This window comes from Anas platyrhynchos, chromosome Z, assembly GCF_047663525.1.
Source record: "Anas platyrhynchos isolate ZD024472 breed Pekin duck chromosome Z, IASCAAS_PekinDuck_T2T, whole genome shotgun sequence".
Classification (NCBI taxonomy): domain Eukaryota; kingdom Metazoa; phylum Chordata; class Aves; order Anseriformes; family Anatidae; genus Anas; species Anas platyrhynchos.
The window spans coordinates 46,602,072-46,615,479 of NC_092621.1; the positions used below are offsets into that span (position 1 = coordinate 46,602,072).

Sequence of the window (13,408 nt, forward strand, 5' to 3'; positions counted from 1 at the left end):
ATTTTTAGCCCAGCCTCAGGGCCATGAGAGTACATTCCAGCACTTGAAGGTTAGTAATGAAATGCTTAGAAGGAACCATTATGGAGAAATCCCCCAAATACTTTCTAGGAACACTGCTTCCTAAGTGAGGTGCCCCTGCTGAGGTGCACCTTTTAAGTACTTGTATGCAAACAGGCACAGTATGGGGAATAAACAAGAGTACATATGCCTGCAGGCCTCTGATCTTACTGGCCTTACAGAGACATAGTGGGATGACTGGAGTGTTGGAATGGAAGGATACATTTTTTTTGGAAAGATGTTCAGGGGAGACAAGGAGGGGTTTTTGCTCTCTATGTCAGTGACCAGCTGGAGTATTCGGAACTCTGCCTGGGGATGCTTTGACTTCAGAAGAGCAGACTTTGAGACTTTGACCTCTTCAAGAATCTGCTTGGTGGAGTACCATGGGATAAAGCCCTGAAAGGAAGAGGGACCCAGAGACATTGTTTGAGCAGCCAGGGATAAAGTTAGTAAACCTAATGCCCACGTAGGGGGCATCTGTCCAAGGACATCGAGAACAACAAGAAGGGCTTCACAACAGCACAGGAATGCATTGGTCACTCAGCCTTACTTATAGTTTGCATTCAAGGAATATCAGACACTCTCCTTGTTTTTTCAGAGAAAAAATCAGACACATTTCTTGTGTGTACAGAGATTACTCCCTCAGTTTCTTTATAAGATATATATAATATATCAATATATACAATTATATAATTGTATATATTATATACATGTATAATATAATATATACAAAAATATATATGTAATATACATATATATTATGTAATAATATATACAATTATATAATTGTATATATTGATATATATTGATATAAATATATATAATTAAATAATATATCAATATATATAATGGAAGATAACTCAAATATGGGTGGCTGATAAAGACTAACATGTTAATGCTGTTTTGTACTTTGGACAAATCTGCTTAGGTATGAAAAGAGAAATATTGAGTTTATGCTGTATGAAGAGACACACTGAGTTTGTGCCTGTGAGCATCTAACCCCCATGACTGAAATCCATGTCAAGGTAGGGGTTTGTAAGCTCTCAGGTAAAGCCAGGTTGGGGCAGTCAAGTCAAATGTAGATTCCTCTTTGTGATATTTTTGTAATTTAATAACGAATGCATTTTAAGAAGTCATGAGAAATATATTTAAGTACGGTAGTAATACTGTTATCATCAATAGATTCAATTGTTATAATAAATATTGCTATCATCAGTGGCTTCAATTATAGAAAATTGCTAAAATTCTAATATTAGTATGAATATTAGAATGTTAGTTAATATTTCTAACTGTTTCACAGAGTTGTGCTTTATTTAATATCCTACAGACCACACGCGGTCGACACTGGAAGATGTCTATAATAAGCAAAGAACTGGCAGTCACTTAAAGAATAAGTATTCATCAGAAAACTTGAGGAAACATCGCAGTGAGATACCTGTTCAAAAATACAATACAAAAAGGGGTCTACTTAAACAACTTTATCCTTACCTAATTTTCGCCAAATTACATGATACTATTAAGCATATGCTCATGGTATAAAAAAAAAAAAAAAAGCAAACATTTATTTCTGTACATGCACATGAACAAAAACATATTTAAAGGCTATGCTGAATACAAACATTAAGAGACAAACTGATCACCTATCACACTCACACACATTTTCAAATCCCTACATTAAAAAAGAAAAATAAAAGCACATCACTGAAAATGTGTCGTCTTAACTACCACTGTGGGCTGCTGGCTTTTCATACTGAAATTGACCTCCAAAAATAAAAGTGGGGAAAGGTGCCTACCATCTGCCAAAATATAAAGCTACATGAATGTCCAGGCAGTGCTGCAAGAAATGTGGACATATGCATTCCCTGCCTCTGGTGGGAAAAGACGATATCAGTTATGAGAAAACTGGGAAAGGATGCATCCTGTCTGCATCCTAAGATGAAGAACTGATCAACAAAGTTTTCTTAATGTGATGAATAGGAAGTGACTGAGGAAAACTGTAACAGCTGTTCATGGACACACATCAGATGCTACAGACACACCTGACACATATTAAAAAAAAAAAAAAAAAAAAAAAAAAAGAAACGCCAAAAAAACTTCTTTCTGCCAGGATTATTTCATTTCGTTTAGTCTCATAGGACACAAGGATATTTCTTTTTAAGGGTCTGTGCCAATCTGAAGTGTGTTTTCTGTGAGCTAACACAGCCTACTGCATAAGTCAAAATCAGGAGCTGAGATGGTAAGACAAGTTAAATTACACAGATTGATTAAAACTAAGAATTTCTATTGTTTCAGTATGTATAAATCTAAAGAATATATATGATCTAAAGAATTTTATACTGCTGTGAAATTCAACTAATGCTATTGGCAGACAGTCCTGTCAGTCTCTCAAGAAATACATGTGACTGTGATTATTTTGCAGTAATCACAGAATCACAGAACTGTAGGGGTTGGATTGGACTTCGAAAGATCATCAGGCCCAACCCCCCTGCCAAAGCAGGTTCCTCAGAGCAGGCTATATGTAGTTTACAAAAATTGTTTAAAAACCCAAATCACAAGATTATGAAAAGGTTTATAAGTAAAATTTCAGCACTTAGGACATAAATGAGCCAAATTCAATCATAGCTTATTCAAGTAATCTTTTGTACAGTTAAAAATGTAAAAATGAATTGTCACAATATATCTTTTTAAATGAAATAACTAAGTGATTTAATCCTTTTTACTGGAAGAAGATCAAATAAGGAGAAACTAAAGAAAATGAAACAACTACAAATAAAGTAATACTAATTTTCAAAAATAAATTTAAATGTAGTTTAATTGGAAGGACATACATTGATAGGCATGCATAGACAAATTAAACTGTTTGTTAACAGTCTGACTGACAACAAACTGACATCTAAAACTTCTACCGATGTAGTCACATATAAAGAAAAGGAGGTTGTGTGCTTGAAATTGAGGCTGTGAGAATCTTACTGGTTGAATTTTCATTCTCCAAAAGATCTACTAATTGTCTGAAAAATGAATCTTAATGTCTGTATTCCTTACATCAAACGAAGGCCAGTTCTGAATTATAATTTTTCAGAAGCCTTCAGGGAAAAGTCAGTAGTATTCTCATAAAACATAACATGTTCCTAATTTATTTAAAAGTCCTCATATAGGCTGTAACCACAATGAAAACAAAGCTGCTCCCAAAAAATGAACTAGCATGGCATTCTCTCCTTATGGAACAAATGTCCCACTTATGCAAAGCACAACAACAAGTTTTAGATTTACAGCCTAAATCCTGTTATTATTTTAATTTCTATGCCTAATTCTTTGCCTGGTATTCTGACCCAAGGAGTCACCTTCATTTTGTTGTGCATCTATATGTTAAAATTGTGAGCTACCGAGGCTTCTTGCTTAATAAACTCTACTTCAATATAATGAGCATGTATACAGACCCAACAGAGAGTTAACACAGTTTATCACCTCACCTGTCATATTACAGTATACAAGAAACGGTCCCAAGGGGCCACTTCCATCTGAATCGATATTGTAAAAGCCTGAAGTGTTCCCTCTGTGCTTATAGGATTCACATGATTGTTCGTAGATAGCTGTAAAAGAACATCATAAATGCAATAGCATCGCGCTATACTTTATTCTGTGAATAAAAATAAAACTGTTTGGGGCCTTTGTATGGGGGAAAGAAGTTGTGTACATTCAAAGCTAAAGAATACAGAAGAAATCACATGAAGTTTTACTTCCATTTGAATTTGTGAAGTACATTTAATTATATATAGAGGGATGATCACAAGGAACATTTTTGAGTATTTTCTTCTGTATTTCAGGCTGGAAATTTCAGGAAGGAAACATTGAAATATAGATTTAAAAAGAAAAAAAAAAAGGGGGGGTTTAGAAACAGTCATGTAATGTGAAAGCTAAGAGTATCATTTAGACCTTGGGAATCAGATTTTGAGAAGCCAAGCTTTAACAGTCTCAATTAAATCTGACATTTATTTACATGCCTTTACATACAGCAAAAAGTAAGCAGTGTTCCTAGATATTCTAATTGTTTCCTAGTATTCTTTGACTTTCATGGTTCATGTTTTCTTCTCTTTTTCTTTACATAGTAATGTCATGGTAAATAAGTTATCAGAGGCTGAAATAAAAGAACAAAATAAACAGACGAAATGGCAGCTTGTCATTCCCACGTCATGTATGTTTTATATCAGTTAACTCCTGAAGAAAAGATTGTGACAACTACTTTATGATCAAAAACCTGGAGAATGAACTACTGACTTCAAATCTGTCATTACACATGTAATCAATGAGAATTCCACAACTAGACCACATTAGCCAACTCATCCATAGCAATCAAAGTCATATTGTTATAGTGATTCTTTTCTGGATTGTCTGCTATAACAACAACAAGATTTGAAAATACTCTATCAAAAAGAAGGAGTCACTACATTCAGGAAAAAAATAATTATAAGGTTTAGATAATGTTGATCTAAACTAAAAAAAAATAATAAAAAAATAAAAGTAAACTCATCTTCAGTTTACTCTTCTCATAGGTATAGATTATGCACTGTGGTATTCAAAAGCATGTGTACTATTTGAAAAGTCATCACAGTTGTTGAGTTTATCCAAGCAAGATTTAATAGGTGATCTTTTTGTTTATTTGTTTTGTTATGCCAGTTTTGTTGAATTCACCCTACTGGAATATCACCTAACCTGCTCACTGATTCAACAAACTATAAAAATATAGGTTCATGCATGTGATGATGTTTACACAAGACTGTAGTCCTATTGTCTACATATATATATATATATTCTTGTCATAAACAGAATTATGAATGATTTGCTGATTCATACGGTGGAACTATGGACAGAAGATATTACCAACCATCTCATGTAACCTATTAAAACATGAAGCAGACACAAACAAACAATGAGTTTATTCTGTTAACAGATTTCGAATACTCAAGGCCTTTGTTTGAACTAGCTTCTGAATGGCATGGCATTTTCTTTACATGGCAGAAAAAAAATCTAATATAAATGATTAATACAGATGTCACACTTCCAGGAGGAAAGAAAAAGAGGGGAAGGATGAATCTATGACAAACAAAAACAGCTAGAAAAATCTTATACTTACGATAGTGACAAGTAGCTCCCTTGTAACCAGTATTGGTACAGTTACAGTAGAAGCTGTTCCAGGTCTGTGAACATTCTCCACCATGTTCACAGTAATTAGGCAAGCATCTAAAACGAGAAACAAAGAGCATTCTCACTCTGTTTTCCTTTCTCTTACTTGGCACTTACACTTATCAGTAGAAGCAAAATCATGAAACATGATTTTGCATATAACATATGTTATATTTGCATACAACATATAACAACATGAATGAAGATATTCTTCAGTCTTTTTGAAGAAGACATCTTTAACACGACTAGAAAAATATTTTCTCTTCGGCTTTCCCCCTATTCTTATTACCTATCAGAAAGATACTAATTATGCAATAAACTTGTGAGACTATACCAAGAAAAATCTATTTTTTTGGAAATAAAAATTAATTGCTACAAATTTAATTACTGTTGTATATTTATTATTTATTTATTATAAGAGAAAAAATTCCCAGGGCCACTGTCTTTTTTATATACACATATATAGCTATTACTTTATAGACCCATAAAATGCTTTGTATTGAAAGGGACCTTGAAGATCATCTAATTTCCCCTCCCATTCCCCCCACCATGACAAGGAACACCTTCATAATAGGTTGCTCAAAACTCTATCCAACTTCACCTTAAGGTGTAGGGCACCCACAACTTCTCTGGACAACCTGTTCCTGTGCCTCACCACCACCACAGTAACAATTTTTTTCCTAATATCTAATCTAAATTTATGCTTTTTTAGTTTAAAACCATTACTCCTTGTTTTATCACTACATACCCTGCTATTCTGGTGTGTATTTGTTTGTTTGTTTGTTTATACAACATACTGCTGCCAAGACACTAAAAGCAGTAATTCCCAATAGGAAATCATGTTCCTGTGCAAGGCTTGATGTAATTATAATAGATTTATCTGGTACTCTCTCTTCAGAGATTAAATATGCTAAATTTGTAAAGCATTTAGAATGACATTTTGGCCTATTAATTTAAAGTTATTTTATCATTTGTTTATGCACAATTAGTAGTTATTAAACCAATATATACAAAGGACCTGAGAGAAAGAATATTAAACAGAAATATATTAAGAGAATTATTTGCATGCCCAAGAGGAATATGAATAATGAAGCAATATAAAGATATTAGACAATGAAAAGGCTAAATGAAGAAGGCATGTGAGAGTCATCATATTAGAAACATACGAGAAGGAATTAGAAAGGTTTTGGATCTAAGGAAAAAAAAATACGGAAACGGTTGGGAGTTTTTGCTTGTTTAAAAATAACAGAATAATACATGAAAATGAATAAATGAATAATTATTCATCTGTCAATAAAGACTAAATATAAAGAACACTTCCTTTATGCTGAATGTTTATACATGAAAGATACAGAATGCAGTCAATATAGTTATTTTCAGTTTATCATTACATCTAATTTCAGATCACTATTCGAACGGTAATTTTTATTTGTATTCATGCACTATATATGTGTAAAACATTAAAAAAAAATTTCAACACTTTTTCTAATATAAAAGCAATCAGTATTTGGATGGCATTTCAATATTTTGAAAATGTAAATAACTTGTAAATGTGACTCTTACGATGAGTCAAAGATAAGTAAGTTGTATGCTTGTCCTCAGCTCTAGGAAAAGTTTCTACCATTTGGATCGTAGTGGCAAAAACACTGAGTACTTGAAAAACTAAAGACATGTAGAAATCATTATAGTGTGAGACCATTGTCTCAAAATTATAGGATGTAAAAAATTATAAAGGCTATTGAAAACTGTTAATATGTGTAAGAAATTTTAAAGGTGACAGAAGAGGAGAATACATGTTATCATCTGCGTTTATGGTGAGATGTAGAAATAGTTGCGGAAAGAGAAACTTGAATTTTGTTCCAGATAATGGAACAAAACAGCACATTTTGCAGAATCAAACAGACAGCAAAGGCAATGGGACATGTGAAGAAAATTGAAAGAAACACTTTTTCCCAGACAGGCTAATACAAGACCAGGAATGCTTCTAAAGAAATGGTTTATTTTCAAATAAAATATGAAGTACATAATTCAATTTATTTTCATCAATTTAATTAACTTCTATTTTGTTAAGGTAGGAAGGCATATGACAATCATTGTGAAATTTGAAATTCAGAAAGAAAAGGATTAATATTGTGTCAGAAAGCTAATGAAAACATTGTGGAAAAGACTGTTTGGGAAGTTTAAGTGGTATACAAAAGCCCAAACAACAGCAACAACAAAATATTTTTATGTTTTTGATAGACACACATGCACAAAACAAAAAACAAACAAACAAACAAACAAACAAAAAAACCCTATCTTATAAGAAAGGCTATATATATATCTATATAACATTCTTGGTACAGTACAGTTGGTACAGCAACAAAAAGTTAAATGGGTAGGCTAAAATTCTAAAAAAACTTGCACTACTGTAGTGGTTTTACTCAGCTGGGCAGCCAAACTCCATCACAACCATTTTCTCATTCCCCTTCCTCAAAGGGAAAGGGGGAGAAAATATGAAGGAAAACGGTCAAGGGTTGAGATAAGAATATAAGATCACTCAACAGTTATCATTACAGAAAAAAAGGAATATAAAAATAAGCAAAACATGGAGCATCGGGGGATTAATAAAATTTATCACTTATTACTTACAGGCTAGAGCACTGAGAAACCCCAAACAAACAAAAAATACCTCCCCGTCCCATCCAACATCTTCTACCTCCTTCCACCAAGTGTCACAGGAGAATGGGGGTTGTGGTCAGTCCTTAACACTTCATCTCTGAACACAGTTCATCTCTCAACACTTAGCGGTCATTCTCTGTCCCTGCTCCAGCATGGGGTCGCTCCCACTGGATGCCGTCCTTCCTGAACTGATCCTGAGGGGACTTCCAACACGCAGGAGTTCTTCAAAAACTGCTCCAAATATGGATCTGTACCATGGGGTCCATCTGTCAGGAGTAAACTGCTCCAGCACAGGTGGGCGGCAGCTCCCCCCAGACCCCACTGATCCTCTGTGGGTTCCTCTCCATGGGCTGCAGCTCTGGCCTGGCGTGTACTCCTGCGGGGGCTCTCCATGTGCCGCAGCCTCCTTCAGGCCACATCCACCTGCTCCACCAGGGGCTCCTCCATGGGCTGCAGTGTTCCCTGCTCTGCCGTGGGACCCATGGATTGCAGGGGGACAGCAGGCCCCACCCTGGGCTTCTTCACAGGCTGCAGGGGAACTTCTGCTCAAGCACGTGGAGCCCCTCCTGCACCTTCTGCTCTAACTTCGGTGTCTGCTGGTCTGTTTATCTCTCCTCATTCTCTCAGCTGCTATTGCTTACATTTTTTTTTTTTCCCTTTCTTAAATCTGCACTCACAGAGGCACAACCCACATTGCTTATTGGACAGTGGTGGGTTCCTTTGGAGGCAGCTGAAACTGGCCCTTATCAAACATGGGGTAGCTTCTGGACCCATCTTACACAGGCCACCACTGCAGCCCCTCACTACAAAAACCTTGCCTTATAAACACAATACAATTGCTCAGTGCAAATGCCATGCCATCTGGAACACTGTAAATAATTCTATATTTCTGTGTGCTAGGACCCCCTAACTTTATATATAAAAGTCACAATTTTTTATTTTATTATAATAATAATTATTTTTTTTTTATAAAACCAACATATAGTAAATGCTTTACTATGCACCAGAATATGTAAAACATACCACTTTCTCTGAATTTATTTCATAACATGTCTATTTAATTATGGAGCAAGTGATTGTTCACAAATCACAGCTCTGAGTTTAACATTTTGAGTGCTCCCTAGTTATATACATACATACAGATTCAAATATCTATGTTAAAAAGAGAAAGTAGTCAGTATCAATTAACTTATCAGTCAATTTCTTGATATTTTCTATTCAAATTCTTGTTTAGATCTCCATTTAAGTGTTCAACTAAAGAATATCATTCTTTAAACCTGACTCTGCTCCTCATTCTTACTACTAACAACAACAAACAAACAAAAAACACAGTGTAATGAAAATTACACATAATCCACCATACGGGTGATCTTATAAAAGGAAATCAGGTTAGTTAGGCAGGACCTACCCTTCACAAACCCATGCTGGCTGGGACCAATGACTGCTTTGTCCCCCAGGTGCGCCTCAATAAGTTCGAGAACCATCTTCTCCATGATTTTACCAGGCACTGACGTGAGACTGACAGGCCTGTAATTGCTAGGGTCTTCTTTCTGACCCTTCTTGAAAATCGGCACAACATTTGCCAGCTTCCAGTCTACCAGGACCTCTCCAGATTCCCAGGATTGTTGAAAAATAATTGAGAGAGGTTCTGCGATGATGTCCGCCAGCTCTTTCAGCACCCGGGGATGAATCCCATCCGGACCCATGGACTTGTAGGGATCCAGGTGGAGTAGCAAATCCTGCGCACGTTCAGGGTCGGTTGGGAGTTTGTCATCCCCACCGTCCCGGTCCTCCAGCTCAGGGCACCCTGGGTCCCAAAGCCCATCATCGGCATTGAAGACAGAGGCAAAGAAGGTGTTAAGCATCTCTGCTTTGCCTATGTCGTTGTCTGTGAGAAGACCTTCCCTATCAAGGAGCGGCCCTATGTATTCTTTAGTTCTCCTTTTTCCATTCACATATCTAAAAAAACCCTTTTTTTTCTCTCACAGACACAGCCAGCTTCAACTCTAGGTGTGCTTTAGCCACACGAATTTTCTCCCTACAAACACGAACAGCATCCTTGTATTCTTTCCAGGACAGCTGGCCCTCCTTCCAGTAGTGAAACACTCTCTGTTTCCGCCTAATCTCCATTAGAATGTTCCTGGTCAGCCACGCCGACCTCCTGCCCCGCCTGCCTGACTTGCGATATTTCGGAATTGGCTGATCTTGTGCTTCTAGGAGGCATCGCTTAAAGAATGACCAGTACTGGTGGACATCGAGGCCTTCAAGAGCAGTTTCCCAGGGGACCTTGCTGACTAGTTCCCTGAGCAGCCTGAAGTCCGCTTTCCCCATATCTAGGGATGAGGTTTTGGTGGCACTTTTCCTTCTGTCACCGTAAATTTTGAACTCAACCACTTCATGGTCGCTATGACCAAGGCGACCACCAATCACCACATCTCCCACCAGACCCTCTCTGTTTTCTAGCAACAGGTCTAGGAGGGCAACTTTCCTAGTTGGCTCCGTTAGCACCTGCACCAAGAAGTTATCATCTAGGTGCTTCATGAACCTCCTGGACTTGCTCGTGTCAGCCGTGTGGCACTCCCAGTTAACGTCTGGCAAGTTGAAGTCCCCCATAAGGACAAGGGGAGTTAATCTTGAGGCCTCTCTTAGTTCTGTAAAGAATAATTTATCGGCGCTATCGTCCTGGCCAAGCGGTCTGTAATAGACTCCCACAACGAGATCCCCTTTATTCGTTCGTCCCTTGATCCTTACCCAGAGGCTCTCAACTTTGCCATAGCCAACCTGAAGTTCCACACAGTCCAGCCCCTGCTTCACATACATCGCCACCCCACCACCTCGCCTACCCTGCCTGTCCCTCCTGAAGAGCCTGTAACCATCTATCGCAACACCCCAGTCACCCCAATTCCTATCACTTGTTCTATTTTGGAGAAGGTGTATAGACTTTCCTCCTTCCAAAGGGAGGCATTAAAACTGGTCATTCTTAAAAAAAAATAAAAAATACCCTCTCACACTAGTTACAATTAGTCCTGACCTGAGCATAAAATAAAGATTGCCCATTGTTTGTGAGGATGTTTCCACTATGTTTCTGGATGGGTAGAATATAGAAAGAGCAATCATTTGTAAAGAGCATAGGATTTCAAATGATGAATGGGATTTCAAATGTCAGAGAAAGAGATTTGTGTCTACACTGTTACAAAACAAGCAACGACAACAACAAAAAAATAAAAAATAGTCAGAAACATCAAATATTTTTAACCTCAGATACTGGAAAATTATTTGCAGCGCAACAACACCTTCTATTTGCTTTTCTATGTATACTGAAAATCTTCTGCACCTTTGAATGTTTGTGAAAGAAGCATGCAATTTTGTAAGCATTTTGTTCCTGGTCATGAGGTCAGTATTTGAAACAATAACAACAATAAATTAAGTATATAAATAAATTATATAATTTTCTTACCTGTCTATAATGCCACATAAATCTATCTGAAGATCGCTGAAATTGCCAAAAATATTTTTCTGAACTGAATTCATATCCACTGCTTTGTTGCCAATAGAAATGAGTCGCATACATCCTTGAAAGCCACCAAATGAGCTTTTACATTCAGAATTGTTTCCACTGTTTGGACAGCCTGAGAGAAACATAAATCCTGGAGCTGAAAAATATTTTAATGAAAATAAAATATATACCAGAATTTGGTAATTTTTAGGCGTAGCAAATTTTGTGGTCAGGTTTATCCAGAAACACTTTTGATTTGGCACGTCTGTACAAGAGTAAAGAAATAAGGCTGTTCAATCTTACTGTATGTGCAAATCAGTGCTACAGGGTACAGCATAACCCAAACAGCAGTTCCAAAATAATTAATGGAACCAAGATGTGAACAGATTCACCAAATGATCTTAGTCACAAAATGTTGGGTTATAATGCAGGCTGACTGTGATCTGGACAAATTTCAAGTCATAACTGAAGTCAAAGGAAATGAGCTACAAAGTACAAGTGGTTTTCTTCATCAAACTATCCAGAAGATTTCTGAAAAATGAGGGCAATTTTCAATGAACCAACTAGGAAAGGTGCTTTATTGAAAACTTCTGCTCCTAGATAAGTTAAAAAATGAAGATGGGAATATCAAGACTAGTCTTTGTTGCATCAAACATGAGACTGTGGAGTTTAAGATCCACAGACAAGACAGTGAGAAAGCAAGAAAACAAACACAGAAGTACAGCTATGGATTTCAGAAGAGCCCATGTTGGTTTGTTCAGGGACATGTTTTGAGGATCAAATGACAAGGACCTAGGGCCGTGGGAACTGCAGAATTGCCTGAGGCCTTTTTTCTTCAGTTTTGATTGATAAAGACTTCTTTTGTCTTTACCAGCAAAGTATGAAGTAGGGCTGTAGTAGCCACAGAAGACAAAAAAAAAAAAAAAAAAAAAAAAAAAAGAGCTGTCTGAAAGCACTGGAAGAGCTGGCCAATATCATCGCAACATCCAATGTTGTCACTGTTAAACTACTAACATTTTAATCCTTAAAATAATTTGGTAATTAGGTGAGCTTCTTGATGACTGGAAAATGTTGCGCTCACTTTCAAGAATGCCAAGAATTAGGGCCCAGAGAGCCAGGGACTAGTCAGCCTTTCCTCACTACCTGTAAAGTTCATGGAGCAAATCCTCTTATATGCTATGTGACATACAAAAAGGGTAATTAGAGACAACTGACATGGATTAACCAAGGCCAAATCATGCCTGACAAAACTCCTCTTTTTTTTTTTTTTTTTTTTTTTTTTGACAACAGGCACAGTGGACAGGGGGGAGAGCAGTAAATACTGTATACTTTGACTTTAGCAAAACCATCAACAGTTTTCTGTAGTTTCCACATCATTGGATTGATGAGATGTCAGTGGGTAAGTGGACAATCAATAATGAAAGTCTAGCTGATACTCAGTGGTCTTTCAGGCATCGGTCTGTTTAAAGTCTTTATTAATAGTAGGGAAGACAGGATAGAGTGCACTCCCAGAAAGCTTGTGACTGATACTAAGTTGGGGGAAGGGGTAAATATGCTGGAGGGCAAGGCAGCAACCAGGCAGGCAGAAGAAAAGGGGTGACAGAAATACCATAAAGTTTAGCAAAAACAAGTACAAGGTGTTTCTTCTGAGATAAAAGATAAAATAAGCCCGTGCAACAGTGCAGGCTACTGCTAAGAGGTGGATCCACAGAGGAAGTCTTGGTGTCCTGATGGACAACAGATGCACCATGAGACATTTATGGCACAGAAGGCTAATGGCATTACCAAAAGTAGTGCCAGCAAGTCTAGACAAGTGGTCTTTCCCTCTCTTTGGCAACTGTGAGACCACATTTGGAGTGCCATGTCCAGTTCTGGACTTCCCAATAAACAAAATACATTGATATCCTTGAGTGAGGTGACAAAGATGGTCAAGGAACCTAATGGACAAGATGTATTTTAAGGTGCTGAGAGAGCTGGGTCTGACCAGGCTTAAGACAGAAAGGTAAAGATATC

General features: G+C 37.0%; 1 protein-coding gene across 2 annotated transcripts in view; it reads right to left on the bottom strand.

Annotated features, from left to right (window-relative positions):
- CNTNAP4 (contactin associated protein family member 4) overlaps positions 1-13,408 on the bottom strand; it is a 231,814-nt gene that overhangs the window by 51,513 nt on the left and 166,893 nt on the right. The window contains exons 10-12 of one of the 2 annotated variants that reach the window (XM_072031392.1): positions 11,357-11,528; positions 5,189-5,295; positions 3,528-3,647 (exon numbers count right to left, since the gene is read on the bottom strand). In XM_072031392.1, coding sequence (XP_071887493.1) covers positions 3,528-3,647; positions 5,189-5,295; positions 11,357-11,528 — 399 coding nt within the window. Of the gene's footprint in view, positions 1-3,527; positions 3,648-5,188; positions 5,296-11,356; positions 11,553-13,408 lie in introns of both variants that reach the window. The other variant, XM_072031391.1, reaches the window with a different exon arrangement.